Source organism: Humulus lupulus, chromosome 2, assembly GCF_963169125.1.
Source record: "Humulus lupulus chromosome 2, drHumLupu1.1, whole genome shotgun sequence".
In the NCBI taxonomy this organism is placed as follows: domain Eukaryota; kingdom Viridiplantae; phylum Streptophyta; class Magnoliopsida; order Rosales; family Cannabaceae; genus Humulus; species Humulus lupulus.
Window position 1 is genome coordinate 3,841,467 of NC_084794.1, and position 19,816 is coordinate 3,861,282.

Genomic DNA, 19,816 nt, shown 5'->3' on the forward strand with positions numbered 1-19,816 from the left:
CACTTAAAGTGAAGCCTGAATTCTCGTGTATATATATATCAAGTATTATTAAGACCCTCCAAATCTTTTGCCAAAAAAAAACTCAACTTTTTGGTTAGCTTATCATACATGTTAATAGTTAATATGCAGTGTTAGTTAGGTCATTATGTTGTGATATATTAATATTTGAGATTGAAAAAGGCAAACCCATAAAAGCAATTACGTACAAACGTAAATCACAACAAAAAGTAGAAATATAATAGAGAAAATGGACATTATCTGACAAGATGGTATAGCAATAGCACCAGCATATATGTTTTTCTTTTTAAAAAAAAAACATAATTTTCATTTCTTAAAAGAATAAAATTCACTCTATCTGTACTATCTGCACTATCTGCAAAACGACAATCAAAGGTTGTCGTGTCACCAAATAAAGTTGATATTAATGTTTTTTATTCTCGATTCGATGAATGTCACTAAAATTGAAATTTCTTTACGTATAGCTTATTGTCTTCTTTAATAAAGAGCTAACTAATTTGTTATTGAGTGGGAAAATACAAATTTGTAAGGTTTGTTTTATACTCGATTGATGTTTATATTTTATTAAATGATAATTTATATTTTTTATTTTTCAAAATAAATCAAAATAGTGTCATTAATTTAATTTTGATCAAAATATTTTTAAATATAATATTTTTTTCTTAGCATCGATATCTTTCTCCGTTTCTGTGAACTCATCACATCTCCAATGACTCAATAATTGATCTTATAATTAAAAATATTTTAATAAAAATTGGGTCTATGATACTATTTTGATCTATTTTATAAAACATATAGTCTGAATTATCATCTAATAAAACACAAGAATCAATCACACATTTGAAAAAAACACATAGAGAAGCATTTAGAATGTGGAAAGTGGTCTAGAAGTAGAATGGAGTGCATGATAAGTGTTGGGAAAAATTACGCGAATTTTCTTATGAATCAGATTAGTGAGAATAAAAATAATAGCGGAAATAACACACACGCAAAAATGTCTAAATCTGCTGCAATTCTTTTACTGAAATTGAGAAACAAAAAATACACAAAGTGTTTACAACACTTCTCACAACCCACACCCCAATTATACCTAAGAATTTTTCTCACAAAAATTCTCTCAAAAGCTTTTCTCTCTCTAAGCTTTTCTTCTTTTTGTTTTGGGATATATGAGAATGAATACATAAAACTAATTTATAGGTTTTTCTAAACCATATAAACCACACATTTTTTTTAGTCATCCTATATATACTAATTAATATAAGCATTTCCTTATTTTAGTAAAGCTATATTAATAACTCTTAATATAGGAATATCTAAATATAGTATTCATTTTCTTAACAATCTCCCACTTGAAGACTGATTCCAATCTGTCTTCACACTTTACTCTATGCAGCAGAGCTTTTCGTTCTTATTACTCTTGCAGGCCAACTAAAGTTGAACACAACTTCAGTTTCTCAATCGTCACCGTCTTTGTCAACATATCTGCTGAATTCTTACTTCCTTGGATCTTCTCCAGTATTAACACTTCATCTTCCAATAAAGATCTGATGAAATGATAACGAAGTCCAATATGCTTGGTTCTAGAATGAAATGCTGAATTCTTTGCCAGGTGGATCGCACTCTGACTATCACTATGCAAAACATTATTCTCTTGCTTGAATCCTAGCTCAGTCAACAAACCTTGAAGCCATATCATCTCTTTACTGGCTTCAGTCACTGCTACATACTCAGCCTCTGTAGTGGATAAAGCTACAATCTTTTGCATTTGAGACATCCAACTAACAGCTGTATTTCCAACAGTGAATATATAACCCGTGGTGCTTTTTCGGTGATCGACTTCACCTCCGAAGTCTGTATCTACATAGCCATGTACTTTTAATTCACCTTTTCCAAAGTACAAATACTTATCTGTGGTGCCTCGTAGATACCTCAAAATCCACTTCACTGCTTCCCAGTGAGCTTTTCCTAGATTTGACATAAACCTGCTAACAACTCCCACTGTATGTCCAATATCTGGTCTTGTACAAACCATCGCATACATCAAACTCCCAATAGCTGAGGCATAAGGAATCTTAGCCATGAAATCTCTGGCTTCCTCTGTCTCAGGGGACTGACCCTTGGATAGGCGAAAATGACTTGCCAACGGTGTACTAACTGGCTTGGCATTGCCTATGTTGAACCTCTGCAAAACACGTTTGATGTACTCTGACTGAGACAACTGCAAAATCCCTCTATGCTTATCTCTTGTGATTTGCATTCCAAGAATCTTCTTTGCTGGACCTAAGTCCTTCATGTCAAACTCTTTTGACAATTGCTGCTTCAACCTTCTGATGTCATCCATATCTGGATCTGCTACTAACATATCATCAACATAAAGTAGCAAAATGATATAGCTAGTTCTATATCTTTTGAAATAGCAGCAGTGGTCAGCGTTGCACTTCTGGAAGCCTTCCTTGTGCATAAAACTGTCAAACTTTTTGTACCACTGCCTTGGGGCTTGTTTTAGGCCATACAAACTCTTCTTAAGTTTGCATACCATATTCTTCTTCCCATTCTCTGAAAAACCTTCTGGTTGATGCATGTATATCTCCTCATCCAAGTCTCCATGAAGAAATGCGGTCTTCACGTCTAACTGTTCAAGATGAAGATCTTCAATGGCAACAATACTCAACACTGATCTAATAGTATTGAGCTTTACAACAGGAGCAAAAATCTCAGTATAGTCAACTCCTTCCTTCTGCTGAAATCCTTTGACTACTAATCGGGCTTTATATCTCTTAGAGCCATCATGCTCTTTTTTCACCCGATACACCCATTTGTTGTGAAGTGCCTTCTTACCCACGGGTAACTCAACTAGTTCCCATGTCTGGTTGGAAATCAAAGACTGCATCTCGTCTTTCATGGCAAGCTCCCACTTGCTTGCATCACTAGTCTGACATGCTTCATCATAGCATTCAGGCTCTCCTTCATCAGTCAACAACAAATAGTTCATATATCTCCTATTAGGCACATGAGGTCGAGAAGACCTTCTCAATACAGGAGCTGGAGTAGGAGGTAATGTTGCGTCAGACTGTTGCGTACCGCTTTGTCCAACAAGTTCCTTTTGCTGAGGACTTGTCTCAATCGACTCTGTCACATAACTATCTGGGTCATAATCTCCATCTACAAATATTGGCCCACTATGCTCTGAGTCAATAGCGTCAATTTTGTGTTTGTCCTTGTACATCACTCTTTCGTTGAAAATCACATCTCTACTACGAATGACCTTTTTGTTTTCATCATCCCAAATACGGTAGCCAAACTCATCCCCGCCATAGCCAATGAATATGCATTTCTTAGATTTGGGATCAAGCTTATTCCTCCCTTGATCACTAATATGCACATAAGCTACACAACCGAAAACTTTTAGATGTGATAGGTTTATCTCTTTTCCACTCCATACCTCCTCTGGTATTCTGTGCTCTAGTGGACTTGATGGGCCTTGATTAATCAAGTAAGCTGCCGTGTTGACTGCTTCTGCCCAGAACTGCTTTGGTAAACCTGACTGTATACGCATGCTTCTCGCTCTTTCTGTCAATGTTCGGTTCATACGCTCAGCTACACCATTATGTTGAGGTGTGCCTGGCACGGTTCTCTCCATTCTGATTCCGTGCTCATAACAAAACTTCTTGAATATGTTGTCTTCATATTCACCACCATTGTCAGTTCTGAGCATTTTAATCTTCAGACCTGTCTCATTTTCAACCATAGCTTTCCATCTCTTGAAAGCCTCAAACACTTCAGACTTATGCTTCAGAAAGTAAACCCATACCTTCCGAGAGTGATCATCGATAAAAGTCACGAAGTAGTGTTTCCCACCAATGGATGAAGTGGTCGTTGGTCCCCAAACATCAGAGTGAACCAGCTCTAACCTTTCCTTCTTTGGGGTTCTGCCACTTGTTTGAAAGCTGACCCTCTTTTGCTTTCCAAGTATGCAATCTTCGCACATATCTAACTCAATTGATCGTAGACCTGGGAGTTTTCCCTTCGAATGCATGAGTTTCATCCCTTTCTCACTCATGTGGCCAAGTCTCTGGTGCCACATATTAGAATTTTCATTCCCTATTGCAACTGAAATTGAATAGCACCCACCTGCTGTCATGTAAAGTGTGCCGCTCTTCTTGCCATGAGCAACCGTCATTGCACCCTTTGAAATCTTCCAATTATCACCTTGGAAGTTTGTAGTGTAGCCTTCACTAGCCAACTGCCCTACTGAGATCAAGTTTTTTCTTAGTTCGGGAATATGTCTGACATCCTTCAGCTCCCAAATAGACCCATTTAACTTAATCTTCACCACACCTTTACCAACAATATCACAAGGTTGGTCATCACCAAGGTATACCTTTCCAAGGTTTCCAGGGACATACCTCTCAAAGAATTCTTTCTTTGAAGTAGCGTGGAATGATGCTCCAGAATCTAACACCCAAGATTCTTCCTTGCTCTCTAGAGAGCATATCAACGCATCATCACCCTCTGAGGTAGAAGTAACATTTGCTTCTGCCTTCCCATCTTGGCTTTTCGGTGCATTCTTGCACTGATTTTTGTAGTGTCCAATCTTACCGCAATTCCAACACTCGATGGTCTTTGAGCTCTGGGAATTATTGGGATTCCTAGATTTGGACCTCCTATCTCTGGATTTACCTCGATAGTTCGATCTTCCATGGCCATTCCCTCTAGTTGAATTTCTCCCTCTTGACTCTGTATGTAATACTGAAGAGGTTGATGATTCACCCGACTCTCTCCGTCGGATCTCTTCACTGAGAACTAGATCACGAACATCGTCAAATTTTAACTTATTGCTTCCCGATGAGCTACTCACAGCTGTGACTGTAGCATTCCAGCTATCTGGTAAAGAAGACAAAAGTATTAATGCTCGTACTTCTTCGTCAAACTCAATTCCAACTGAACTCAATTGGGTTATGACGGTGTTGAGTTCATTTAGATGTTGAGCTACCGATGAGCCTTCCGTCATCCGCAAATTGAATAATCGCCTCATCAAATGAACTTTGTTTGAGGCTGATGGCTTCTCATACATATTAGAGAGTGCTGCCATAAGACCCGCCGTGGTCTTTTCCTTTGCTATATTGAAAGCAACATTGCGAGACAACGTCAATCGAATAACTCCGAGGGCTTGTCTATCAAGAAGATTCCAATCTTCATCTTTCATACCCTCTGGCTTCTTTTCTGAGAGAGGTTGATAAAGCTTTTTCTGGTATAGGTAGTCTTCGATTTGCATCTTCCAAAATCCAAAATCTGCGCCATCGAACTTCTCGAGTTTCACCTTTCCTTCGTCTGCAGCCATTGCTCCCACTCAAATCTGACTTTCTGGTAGAATTTCTAACCAAAGCTCTGATACCAGTTGTTGAGAAAAATTACGCGAATTTTCTTATGAATCAGATTAGTGAGAATAAAAATAATAGCGGAAATAACACACACGCAAAAATGTCTAAATCTGCTGCAATTCTTTTACTGAAATTGAGAAACAAAAAATACACAAAGTGTTTACAACACTTCTCACAACCCACACCCCAATTATACCTAAGAATTTTTCTCACAAAAATTCTCTCAAAAGCTTTTCTCTCTCTAAGCTTTTCTTCTTTTTGTTTTGGGATATATGAGAATGAATACATAAAACTAATTTATAGGTTTTTCTAAACCATATAAACTACACATTTTTTTTAGTCATCCTATATATACTAATTAATATAAGCCTTTCCTTATTTTAGTAAAGCTATATTAATAACTCTTAATATAGGAATATCTAAATATAGTATTCATTTTCTTAACAATAAGAAGCATGAGGTTCCATCTCAAAACCAATTGGTCATGGGTGAAGTAACTCATATTCTTATAAATTGTTGAATATACTCACATACTTTCTATGAGGATATTTTCTCTAAAATAATGTCTACATCTTATCCAATATATTAAATAAAATACAATAAAAATACAGTATTTTAGATTACAAAAATATTAAATGAACAAACTAAACACTAACATGTGGTTTTGTCTAATTAAACAAAACTACTAAATTGAATAAGTTGTGTAGTTTTTATCATGGATGTTTGGAAAAATAATTTTTTTGTATAAAATTTTTTTTCATAACTTTTGGAAAAAACAATCTTCCATATACCATTCCATAGATACCCAATAAAAAATTCTAGATACTCTGTTAGAAATTCTTAACACTTTACTTGAATTTGAATTTCAATCATAAATTATATTATAAAAAATTGTCAAAAGAAAGTCATTTTGCAAAGTAACATTATGTATAAAATTAAATTATTACTCAACAAAGACAAATTAAAATGATTGTTGAAATTTTTAAAAATCTGTTTTCACCAATTACTCTTATTAATTAGTATTATTATGCGGTGATGGTCGTAGAAGTTGAAGGGCTTCCCCGGCTCTCAATTTGGTGGAAAGTCTGAGTTTTCTGTAATGTTCGTAATGGAAAGGAAGATACAGGCGAGGATGTTCGCTGTCTACCAACTCTTCCGGTGCTTCCACAGCTTCCTCCTTTGGTCCCAACATAAATGAAGCTATCGAAACCCTAATGGTAGCTTCTTTGCAAACTACTCTATGCTTCACATTGTAGAACCTCCCATTGCTCCATACCTATTTTATTAGATTATAAATATATAAAAGATAAAATAGGAAAGTGAGAAAAGTTGTGTAAACACATATAAAAGCTTTGGAAAGTTTTGTTTTATACTTTATTTGATACATTTTGGTATTTTTCATATATGGCACACAAGACAAGTATGTTATAAATTGGGTTGTTTTGTAAATTATCCTTTTTACAAAATGAGCCACATTAATTATTCTTTACAAAATAGATTTTTCGATACACTACAACTGTCGACACACTATTTCATGACAAAATGTCCAGTGTGTGTCGGCAAATTATTTTTCAAATAAAATAATAATAATAATAAGTCACTTTACTAGGTGATATTTTAAACATTTATATTTTCACTAACTTTCCTTATAAATATGATATATTATACAACCAACTCGTCATCAATATAACTATCAGTTTAATATATAGTTTTTAAGTTATATATAAATTTATCAGTTGGGTTTATACATACAATATATATCATTAGTAGGTGAAAACTTACTACTAAAATTTCACTTATTCAAGTGCAATATAATCGAATTCACCACAGCAATATACTTTTTTTTTTATATTATAATTTAGGTTTAAAAGACTTCTCAAAAAAAATTTAAAAAATTTAAATAATTTATAAAAGCCGAAAGACACATGTTTGCTTTGATATTTATACACACAACAAACTATTTGAAGAAAAAAGATTACAACTTATATCTATACCGAAAATACTAAAATTACCTATAAACAAACAATGACTTCTAATAATTTTCTTATATATATAAATTAGTTACCGTTGCAATGTCACCAAGATTGAGCAAGAGGGTGCCAGGACAAGGATCCACAGCCACAAACTCACCATTTTTGGTGATGAGTTCAAGTCCTCCAACATCTTCATCTTCTTGAAGAATGGTCAAGAAGCTATTATCAGTATGAATTTGGACCCCAGAAGAACCCAATGTGAGATCACTGAAATTATACTTGTTTATTCTGAACTGTGAGGGCCACCCTTTGAACACATCTCTCTCCAAACCCAAACTCTTGCCCATTTTTCTCCCAATCTCCAATCCCAATCCATACACTGCTCTACCATACCTTTCTATTATCTCTCTGCTTATAAACTATATATTAGTCATTCATCAATTTGAAGTCAAATTAAAAATAAAATAAAAATTTCTTTTACAATTTATGAAAGTTAATTTGAGAAAAGAGTATTTTGATTGAGACATATTTATTTTACACACTATTTGTAAAAATACAATGATTTGTTATTATGTACAAATTTTGTGTAAAAAGTTCATAAAATTAGAAGTGTACATTTGACCTGAAAATCAGCAAACCGTCCAACCCGCAACCCAAAAATCCAAATTTTTTTCAAAATCTGTCGAATTTGGGTGAAATCCAGTCCGAATCCGATATAGTTCGGGTTTTGAAAATAAGGATACATGACCCGAACCCGAACATAATTAAAAAAAATCGAAAAAGTTAATGTTTTTTTTTTAAATTACTAAGACTCAATTGGTAAAAAATCAATGTTACCAAACTAACAACAAAAGTTAAAAAAAAATATATGAAAAGTAAAAAAAAAATTAAAAAGTATAAAATAAAAATGATATTTAAAAAAAAAATTTACCAAAACCCATTTTCAGTTCAACGCCTATTTTTTTTTACCAATCCCACCCAAAACTCAAAAATTTTGGACCGGATTCGTTACCACTTTCCTCCATTCTAAACCCGCAAAACTCGAACCTGATCCACCCGAAAACCGGACTCATATGCACTCTACATAAAATTACTTGATTGAAATTGAAAAATACATATTTTAGATTTTTTTATTATAAAAATACAATATTCAATCTCCAAAACAGTAAAAATATAAACTAATAGCAATAATAATCAACAAAAATCTTTAAAAAATTATCTAAGAATTATTGGACTAAAAATTGCAAAAATGCTTCTTTTGTATGTAATTTTTTTGGTAAAATATAATAAAAAATCTAACCTTTGGTGGGGAGAGACATCCAATTGATCACAAAAGCAACGAAGAGCCTCCGGCGAGCCAAAATCATAGAGTCCCAAGGCCTCGTAGAGAGGGTTGGCCGGAGAAGGAGCCACGTAGCCACTTCCGGCGATGGCGTCGGTGTTCCTGGCCTTGATCTCCGGCGGAAGATCGAGTAGTGATCGGACGACGGTCTTCATCTGCGACATGAGATCCAACGGTATAGAATGGTTGATGATCCTAAAACAACCCCATTCTTCACAAGCTTCTCTCAGTTTTGTGTAAGCTTTTTCATCTTCAAACTCTCTCAGATCAATCACTGGAACACTTCTTCTTCTGCTATTACTACTCATCATCATTTCTTCATCTTCTAGTTCTGCCATTTTTCGAAAAAATTGCCTTTAATTATTACTGTAGAAAGTCATCCCATGCATCGATTTCTTCATCTTTTTTATTAAAAATAAATAATAATAACAGTGAGTTGTTGGTGTTATTATTAGTTTATTTAGATAGGTACGTCTCCACAGTCTACATATAATATATGGAGAATTCTTCTCTAGGCGCTTCATTTAAGTCCTACCAGTAGGGTTCTAGTATTTACAACCCGTAAACAGTTTTCGGCGCAATTTTTTTTTATGACCGTGTATATTGTAGCTATTTAGAGCATCTGCAAATTAATATGTTTGAACCTAGTTTTCGGTACTGTAAACTATTCAAAATTTTCTAAAAATTTGCAGATGCTCTGAATAGCTACAAGTCCTACCGGTAGGGCTCTTAGTGTTTACAACCCGTAAACAGTTTTCGGCGCAACTTTTTTTTATAACCGTGTATATTGTAGCTATTTAGAGCATCTGCAAATTAATATGTTTGAACCTAGTTTTCGGTACTGTAAACTATTCGAAATTTTCTAAAAATTTGCAGATGTTCTGAATAGCTACAATATACATGGTCATAAAAAAAAGTCGCGCCGAAAACTGTTCACGGGTCGAGAAACACTGAGAGCCCTACCGGTAGGGCTTAAAGTGAAACCCCTATAGAAGAATTGTCCATAATATATATAGTAAAAGATAACCATTTGGTGTAAATATCGGGTTTACCATAATCCTTATTTGGTATTTTGTATTTTAAATTGTACATATTTGATACTTTATATTTTAAAATCATACATATTTTATATTCTAAATTCAAATTTAATTAATAAAATTTTACTAATTTAATCAAACTGCTATCAATTATATGAGTTCCAAATTTAAATTTAATTACTTAATTATATATAATTGATGACAGTTTGGTCATATTGACAAAATTTCATTTATCAAATATGAGTCTAGGATACCAAATATGTATGATTTTAAAATGCATGGTACCATATGAACATTATTTAAAAGGAAAAAAAATATACAAAATGTTACTTTGCAAAAATAAAGATTACAAAATAAGTAAATTCACCATTTTTTTAAAATGTGTATTAAAATTCTAATAACTAAATTAAAGGGATTTTTACTAAAAGAGAAAATATAAATAACCTTTGGAAAAATGACACAATTTAGAAATGAGTCAAGTGACTCTTATATAGAAATAGTAGTAATGACACAAATAGTAGTGATTATTTTTAATCTCTGCCTATGCATATATTTTGTACATAAATAAGTTATAACTCTAATTTTTTTATATGACGCTACATAATGTAGTTACACGAGACCTCCCACAAATTTTCAATAAATTCTTAATAATTTAGGATGCCGAAATCAAGATTCAAACAGCTTGCGCACGCGTGCTTGTTTCAATATATATATATATATACATGTGTACAATAGACTATTTAAATCATGATTTCGACATCTTAAATTATTTGAAATTTCTTGAAAATTTATGAAAGATCTCCTGTAACTACACGTAGGATCTTGGAATTTAAATCTTGATGCATACTTCCTATTATTTTTCCAAACACATAATAGAAACATGGAATAGCATGACATATATATGAAAATCAGATTCATAAATTAACATAAACACAAAGATGTAGAAACTTACAAATACGCAGCAGAACTCGAACAACTCTTTACTTCAATCTCTCTAACCCTTGATTCATTTCTGTAGCAAAGTATTATCAAGAGATTGGCAACACAGTTTTCCTCACCAAGCCTTTGATTAACTTATAATTAGTGTGTGTTGGTTCTCAACACATGAGATAAAGATCTAGGAGAGAAGAAGAGACAGTAGCTAAGAAGGGATTAGAGTGTCTAGGTTTTCACTTACCCAATGAATCAATTGAGACTGACTTATGAAAATCTTAGATATCATATTTCTTATATAGACAACTTAATGGGTTTTATTTCAATTTCAATTTAAATTATTTAAAATAATAAACAAAAATATAAAAGTCTTGTGATTCCACAAATGACATTAGGCTCAATCTCTTTATTTTGAATTTAAAACTCAATTGGGCCTAAATTCAAAATATTTTATTTATTTATTGTAATTAATTAATTAAATCCTTATTCAAATTAATTAATTATAATTTGAAACTTGATTTAATTTCATTTATTTATATTGACACTAATTTATCAATATTAATAAATTTACTCAAATATGTTCTTTTATTCTACAATTCTCATATCTCCTTAAATTTTCAAAAATTGACCCAGTCAACTTAAAAAATTCATAATTAATAATTAAATCAATTATTTGAGACATTTTAGATGATTTACTCAAAGGTGATTCGGGGACCGCGGATCTATGAAATCAAGCTCCAATAAGTTACCGTGAATTTATTTATGAATTATTTCATTACATCATTAATTCCCCGTGACTCCACTATAGACTTGGAATTGAACAATTGAATTCATAGAACGTATTTTCCAGACCATAAATGCGTTATCCATTGTTATAACCATTACAGTTACTCAATCTTTTATCGATGACTTACTAACGAGCTGTGTGTAAATTACCATTTTACCCCTCATCAGTATTTTATCTTTACTCCCACTAAATTCATTATAAATGATATTTCCGTGAACTTAATCACCAAAATGAGATCTCAATCATTTAACCTTTTAAACAAAACAATTAAGGAAATCATCTTTTCACTTCTCATACAGAAGTTATAGATTTCATATCTATGAATAATATTCCCACTCAATTATACTATTAAATCTCCAAGATGTAAGTATGGGCTAGATCGTAGGGTCAGCTGGTAACGAACAAGTCAAAAGATTTAAATAATATAATTAGCAGAATATTATCACTAAGAATTATGATCGACTTAACATATGGTCAACGTTGTGACATTGATTAGATTCGATAACAATGATACTTATCTATCAATCAATAATCAATATCGGTCCTAGTCCGATGTAACCAAATACATCTGATCATATCTACTTGGTCAATGCCTTGGACAAGACATCACACACCGAATGTGTAAATAAATCATATCGTAGATTTTCTAATTAGTGAAAATCCAATGCACTGATCTAATCTTAGGGCTCGTTATTTTGAACATATGATTATAACTATAATCCACTGTGATCTAGTCACTATAATTGTAAGAATCCATATGTTCGGGATTTTATGAATGTTTGTATTAATTGAATAATTATGTAATAAAATAAGCGAACAATGTGATTGAATAAACAAAATGATTTATACTTCTTTTATTGATAACAATAACGTGTTACATAAAAAATATAGTTTTATTAAAGGCATAAAACTCAGTACTACATTATACACTACCGTATAAAAAAAAAATTGAGTTACAACTTATTCATATACCTAAAATATTGAAAATATGTATCGGTAGTGATTTTACCTAAAAAAAAATATGTATAGTTTGAGAGTGATTTTGTATTGTAGTGTTTTGATTTTGAATGAAGAAGAACACTGTGGTTCTGCGGTTGTATCGTTATTACTATATATTATTCACATTCTACTACACACTATTATATAATCTGATTCTGAGCTATTGCAGACTAGAAAACAAACCTGTCATATATTGCTTCAACTAAACAAAATTGACATTTAAAAAAAAAAATTGTTTTATTTTTGTCATACTTTCCTTGTATATTAGCTATAAAAAAATTAGGTTTATATTTTTTTAGACTCGTTATTTTATTGTCTCGTTATTTGTTTGTGCTCTGTATAATATAAAATGATTAAAATAGATTCTTAAACACAATTTTGATGAAGAAAAAATTGAATAAGACAACACAATTATTAGACACTATTTGAGTTAGTTTGTCACTATTTTATTAGCAAGTTAAAATTAAGTGAACCCTTTGATGAAAATTAATTTGTTTCAAATTTATCAGGAATGAATTTTTTAATAATTTTATTTATATGGTGAAAATATTATTTATAACTAACGTAAATTTCTACGGTAGGGGTTTCAAAAAGAGCTTTACCTATGGAGTTTTTTTGTATTATAAACCCGTCAACAGTTTTTGGCGCAATTTTTTTCTGTGATCGTATATAGTGTAGTTATTTAGAACATCCTGCAAATTTTCAGAAAATTTTAAATAATTTACAGTGCCGAAAACAAGTTTAAAAACAGGTTGTTGCATACGTGACTAATTTTTTTATGCGAGTGGAAAATAGCATATTTGGACCTAATTTTCGTCACTGTAAATTATTCGGAGTTTTTTGAAAATTTGTAGCATGCTCTAAATAACTACAATATACACAATCATAAAAAAATTACACCAAAAATTGTTCATCAATCGAAAATATAAAAGAATCCAACCAATAAAGCTATTTTTGAAGAGCCTACCATATAATACTCCCTATCTATAAATATTTGTATTTTATATATAGTCTTGCTTAATATTGATTGTAATGAATGAAATTAAATTATTAAAAAAAAAGACACAATGATCGTTTACCATTGCAAAAAATAATAGAATAATAAGCTTTGTCCATTGTTTGTTTCTTTTGGGGAGTACATATAGAGATTTTGGGGGGGCAGTGATGTCCTTTGCCTTATTTTCCTTTTCTTCTTTCTAGAAGGTATTGACAATATTGACATTATTATTATAATAATAATAATTATTATTATTATAGTGACAAATAAATAATAATTTCAATACTTTCACAATTATATGCTGCTTCTATTATTATTTGTAGGCTCCACTATTTGTATATATATTAAAAATATATATTTTCAATTTTAACCCTAAAAACATGTTCATAGATTGCCATCAAGAAAATTAATCACAACTTGACCACAATTTATAACAGATTGCTTACTCTTGGAGGAAAGGAAAAAAAATTAATATATTTTGGATTGGATTAGAATAATGATAAATTAGGTTGTAATTTTTATCATGTTTCAAATTTTATTGTAATAAGAGATTATATTATAAAGTTTTATACAAATACATTATAATTAATTCACATTATTAAGTTCTCTTTAGAAGAAAAAAAATGTTGAAAATATTTCAATCCAATCCTTTTCTAAGAGACAAAGACATTGAGTTTGTGGAAGACAAATTTTCCAAAGAAAACAACTAAACATGCTGACAAATTGTCTCTTTGTTTGACTTTTTGGTAAATTGATATTATCAACTTCTTACTACTCTCATGAATTGAGTGTTAATAAATTGGAGAGGAGTCATTTTTTTTTAATTATTTCATAAAAATAAAATTAATAAAAAAAAAGAAGGAAATGATGAAAATTTGTTAGCATATTTACCATGTATATATGTAAAACTAATTAGTAAATCAAAATATTATATTTTTATTATTACGAAAATACAGTCTCAGAAAAAATAATTCAAAAATATTTCAAAAGCAACTCGAAAACTACTTATTGACTTAAAATAAACTAAAAAATAATATGCATATGAACAACTAAACATCAATACAAGATAAACTTAAAAATAGCTTGAAAACAACATAAAAAAATAACAACTTTATTAGACCGTAAAAATGTAATTTTTAGCGAACCAAGTATTTTGTGTAAAATTATCAATTCATGACTATATACATATTTAATTGAGATATGTGATGATTGACTTTGACCCATTCCTCCAAATTTGATAATAAACAGAATGGTTAGATTAGTTTTCACTCTTTAGCTTAAATTTAAGTGAACACTATGACCATAATTAATCTGCTTCAAACTTAACATAAATGATTTTTTAATAATTTTATCCATACAGATGGTGACCTTAGGCTTATAAAAAATTTGAAGCCCTATTTTTAAAAGAAAATGTTTTTTGGGCCCTAGTTTTAGAAGAGTTTTTGTTCTTTGGATCTTATTACCATACAATTTTAGGCCTTTTTTTTTATTTTGGGCCATATTTCTCCATAAAAAAATTGTAGGCTTTAAGCTTTTTCCCAATTGACCTTAATGTTGAGCCACCAAGTCCATAGGGTGAAAATATAGTCATTCATTTGATCTTTTGTATTTGAATGTTTTGCTTGATATTGATTGTAATTAGGGCTAACAAGCAAATTAGCCACCAAATTAGACATTATTTAGATAAATGTCTCTCTTTAAAAAATAATCAATAAATGGCACATTCTAACAAATTAATATAGTGAAATTCCATATGTGCCCTTCCCTTTTTAAAGGAAAAAATGGAGGAAAGTAAATTGAGATTCAATTGCTGGCGACCACAGAAGGAAACAGTCAACTTCTCCCTCTTGTTCTCGTTGTTTTTTTTGAGAAATTTTTTGGTAATATCACTCTCATTCATGTTGTTTTACTGAGAAATATGATAGAAATGATACAGTAGGGGTAATTTAGTAAATTAATGATCTAAAAGGCCACTTTTCTACCATTTTTAGAATGGGGACATTGGGCTTCAAATGCACTTAATTTGGGCCATTTGTTATAAATTCTCTTGTAATTAATGAAGTTAAATCATTGGAAAGAAGAAAAAAATAAGAGGAAGAAAATATAATCATCGTTTACCATTACAAAAAATAATAGTTTGAAGAATGTTGTCCATTTGTTTCTTTTATACTTCATTTTAAATTCTTTTAAAAAAAGTTGAAATAGATATAATCCAATATCACTTAATTTTAAATAATACCATATACAAGTAACTTACAATGTATCTATTAAATTTGTATCATTGTCATATAAATTTCAAATAGATAAATAATATTATATATAAAAGAATGACATAAACATATTAAATGAAAAATTAAACCAAAACACTATTTATGATTTTTTTTAAGGGTTTATACAGTTTTTATTTACTGGCTCCAATTTTTAGATTAGTAACATAATACAAACATGAGACAATTCTTGGCTACAATCTTTAGAGTGGTAACTGGTTACAAACATAAGATTGTAATTGGTTGTAGTTTTTATTAACTAGTTCCAATTTTAAGAGTAGTAGCTAGTTACAAATATGACACAATAATTGGCTACAAACTTAGACATGTAACTGGTTACAAACGACGCTATAACTGGTTAGAATTTTTACTAATTGATTCTAAATTTTAGAGTAGTAGACAGTTAGAAACATGACACACTCATAACGAGTTACAAATATGACACTGTAATTGGTTACAGATTTTAGGATAATAACCAGGTGAACAACATAGCACAATAACTGGTTACAAGTTTTTAAAAGTTTAAACGATGGCTAATTACACTTTGTACTTAATAGTTTTTATTGCTTCATCAAGCTGCTTTTGTTTTTCATACTTGGTAACCAATTTCAGGTTGTGCCCATTAATTTGTGTTGTACAAATATATTTTCATTATATATTATTTATTATTTAGTCGTACTTTGTATATATATTTTGTTGGTTATATAGTATACTAATATACTAAGAGCCAATGTTTTAAGTTAATTCTAACTAGGTCCCTTTTAATACTTTTATAAGTTTTAGCTCAATTATTTTCTATTTTATCATTCTTTTATTTTTTTATTAATTAATATTAGAGATATTTGCGACAAAAGTACCCAATATTTGAGGAAAATATCTGGCATGGACCTAATCTTTTTTTAGTGGGTAAAGTACACAAACATCTTAATATTGTAATTCTGTCTGTTCCCGTCAGTTGAGCTCCATTATATGGTGACTGGACCAACACATGTCACTCTGTGATTGGTCCAACTCATAAATATATTATTAAAAAAAATCATTTTAATTAATTTTAAAATTTTAAAAATAATTAAATAGCCACCTAGACCTCATCATCTCCTTCATCCCCATCCACGTGCCTCACGTGGACGGCCTCCCTCTCGGTGCCAAAACCACCACCGACGTTCCATTCCCTCTCCTCACCTTCCTCATGACCGCCATGGATCTTACTCATCCCCAGCTCGAAGCTTCTCTCCAAGCACTCAATGGGTGAAATCGAAGAAGTTCAAAGTTTTCGTACTTTTAACATTCCCTACACTGTAGCACACATGGGCCTGCTATAATACTTTTGTACTCTATCAAATGATCTTTTCACAAAAGAACATGACATGTAGAACCGGGATTTGATATTTTCCCCCCTAATGGGAGAATTTCTCCGTTGTTAAAAAGAAATCAGCCCCATGTTCAAATTATAAATAATTTGATGGTTAGATTTCTTTTGTGTAATATATGTTCCAGTTTGCTAGATGCTAGTAAAGTTGCAAATATCTTGTGTTGTAATTTCACATTTTTTAGTAAAGTTACTAATGGCTCTTACCTATACTTAGAAGTTCAAAGACATGTTTTTCTTGCTTTATTAAGTATTGGCTTTATAAGATAAAGTAATCATGGTTTGTGGCTATTGGGACTATCAATGTCTTCATGGCAATCTTTGCTGTCATGATTTTCCTTTTCATTGGCTCTGTGAAGTGATTCAGCACAAGTTTCCAGCCGTGCACCTATGACAAGACTAATTAGTGTTATTTTGGAGGGAATTTACTTATTTAGTATCTTATATTTTTACAAAGTATTATTTTGGTACCTCTGTTTTCAATAATACTCATATGGTACTCTGTATTTTAAAATTATATATATTTGATACCCTAGACTCAGATTTGATAGATAAAAGTTTGTCAATATGATCAAACTGTCATCAATTATATGTAATTAAGTAATTAAATTTAAATTTATAACTTATATAATTGACAGTAGTTTGATTAAATTGGAAAATTTTTATTAATTAAATTTGAGTTTAGGGTACCAAATATGTACGATTTTAAAATACAGGTTATCATATGAGCATTATTGAAAACAAAGGGTACCAAAATGATACTTTGCAAAAACACATGGTACCAAATGGTTACTTACCCTATTTTGGACCATGTGCTTTTGTCTATTATTTGTTTGGACTCTACATTTTTAGAGTATTTTTATCATATTTGAAAATATTTTGACCAAAGTCGGTTTTAGAGTCTAAAATAGAATAGAATTTCTAAAAAGTTCCAAACGAATAACAAACAAAAAGTACAATATCCAAAATAGTATAACTCTTATAATAAGTAAGAGTATTTTGCTTGTATTTAAAAATATTTTGACTTTAGGGTCCTAACCTAATGTAACATTTTACAAAACACGAGGTCCAAAAAAAATTCTAAAAATTATAAACTCTAAACGAGTAATGAACAAGAGTCCAAAACGATATAAACAATGTATGTTAAAAAAATGAAACCATTATTTAATGGAGTAAATAACAATAATTATAAAATATTAAGTATTTTAACCGCGTTTTAATCTATTTAATATATATATATATTTTAATCAATCTTATCCAACTATGGAAAATTCGAAATTCTGTTATCTGTAGTTGTGAGGTCTTTTTTTCTGTCTTTTGCTCATTTATCAAGCAATACTTCATGCTCAACCTAACAAATATATTAAAAAACATAACTACCCAAGTAATTTACAACAAAAATAATTAACATCTACTTTTCAGTTACAAGAAGAAATCTACACCACTAAAACCAATAAAAGATCATCACTTTATATATATATATAGCATCCTTACACAATGATAAACTATAAATTAATGCTATGCAAGTTTCTATGATTACATATTTTTTTTTATAGGGAATTTATTTATTCGGTACCTTTTATTTTTGCAAAATATCGTTATAGTATCTTCTGTTTTCAATAATACTCATACGGTATCCCGAATTTTGAAAATATAGATATTTGGTATACTAATTGATAAAATTTTGTCAATATGACCAAAATATCAACAATTATATATAATTTGTAGCTTGTATGATTGAGAGTAATTTGATTAAATTGGTAAAATTTTATTAATTAAATTTGAGTTTATGGTACTAAATGTGTACAATTTTAAAATACAGGATACCAAATATGTGCGATTTTAAAATGCAGTGTACAAAATATGTACTATTTCAAAATGCAGGGTACCAAATAAGCATTATTTGTAAACACATGGTACCAAGACGATATTTTGCAAAAATATAGGTTACCAAATGATTACCTCCCTTTTTTTATAAAACTAGATTCCTTGCCTAACCTAATAATATTTTTGGGAACCGAAAAACTATAGCAATTATTATATGGGTTTATACATTTTTAGACTCTGTGTTTTGCTTCATTATTTGTTTGGACCCTGTATTTTGACAAATTATTTTTTGGACCCTGTGTTTTGTAAAATGGTTCAAATAGACCCTTAAATCTGATTTTCATGAATAAAAAATTGAGTATAACAATACAGTTCTTAGGCATAATAACTGTATTTTTGTTCTGAGTTGTTAGTTTAATGAATTATTTGTGATTTTAGTTCAAAAAACTTTTATCAAAATCTAGTTTAGAGGTCTATTTGAACTATTTTATAAAACACAAGGTCCAAAAAGTAATTTGTCAAAATACAGAATTCAAACAAGTAATGAGACAAAATACAGAGTCTAAAAATATATAAACCATTGTTATATATGTGTTCCAGAGAGACTTCGAATCTATACTTTATTGGGGCAAACTACAAGCTTGACAATTTGAACTATCTTTATTAGGTGTTAACTAAAAAGAAATTAAATAATGGCAGACTCTTTTTGAGAGGAGAATAAGATTAGTTATGTCATAAAAATTGCTACATACATTATTTTTTCATAAATATGGTTTTTTAGCTCTTAATATGCAAAAATATGGTAATTAAACTTTTTTTAGTTTGTATAGACAAATTTAATAAAAAAAAATCAAATTATGAAAAAAAAAATATGGTATAATAATAA

At 30.4% G+C, this 19,816-nt stretch overlaps 1 protein-coding gene across 1 annotated transcript; it reads right to left on the reverse strand.

Moving 5' to 3' along the window:
- Nucleotides 1-6,262: 6,262 nt before the first annotated feature.
- LOC133816925 (2-oxoglutarate-dependent dioxygenase DAO-like) lies at nt 6,263-9,172 on the reverse strand. Its single transcript, XM_062249267.1, has 3 exons — nt 8,673-9,172; nt 7,465-7,780; nt 6,263-6,675 (listed from the first exon to the last, which is right to left on the reverse strand). The coding sequence occupies exons 1-3, from the start codon at nt 9,050-9,052 to the stop codon at nt 6,412-6,414; spliced, it is 960 nt and encodes a 319-aa protein (XP_062105251.1). The 5' UTR covers nt 9,053-9,172; the 3' UTR covers nt 6,263-6,411.
- Nucleotides 9,173-19,816: the final 10,644 nt, after the last annotated feature.

Coding starts and splice junctions, on each gene's coding strand:
- LOC133816925 (XM_062249267.1), bottom strand. CDS start 9,052: ATGGCAGAACTAGAAGATGAAGAAATGATGATGAGTAGTAATAGCAGA. Junction 7,781..8,672: donor GATGTCTCTCCCCACCAAAG/GTTAGATTTTTT, acceptor GTTTATAAGCAG/AGAGATAATAGAAAGGTATG. Junction 6,676..7,464: donor ATCTTGGTGACATTGCAACG/GTAACTAATTTA, acceptor CTAATAAAATAG/GTATGGAGCAATGGGAGGTT.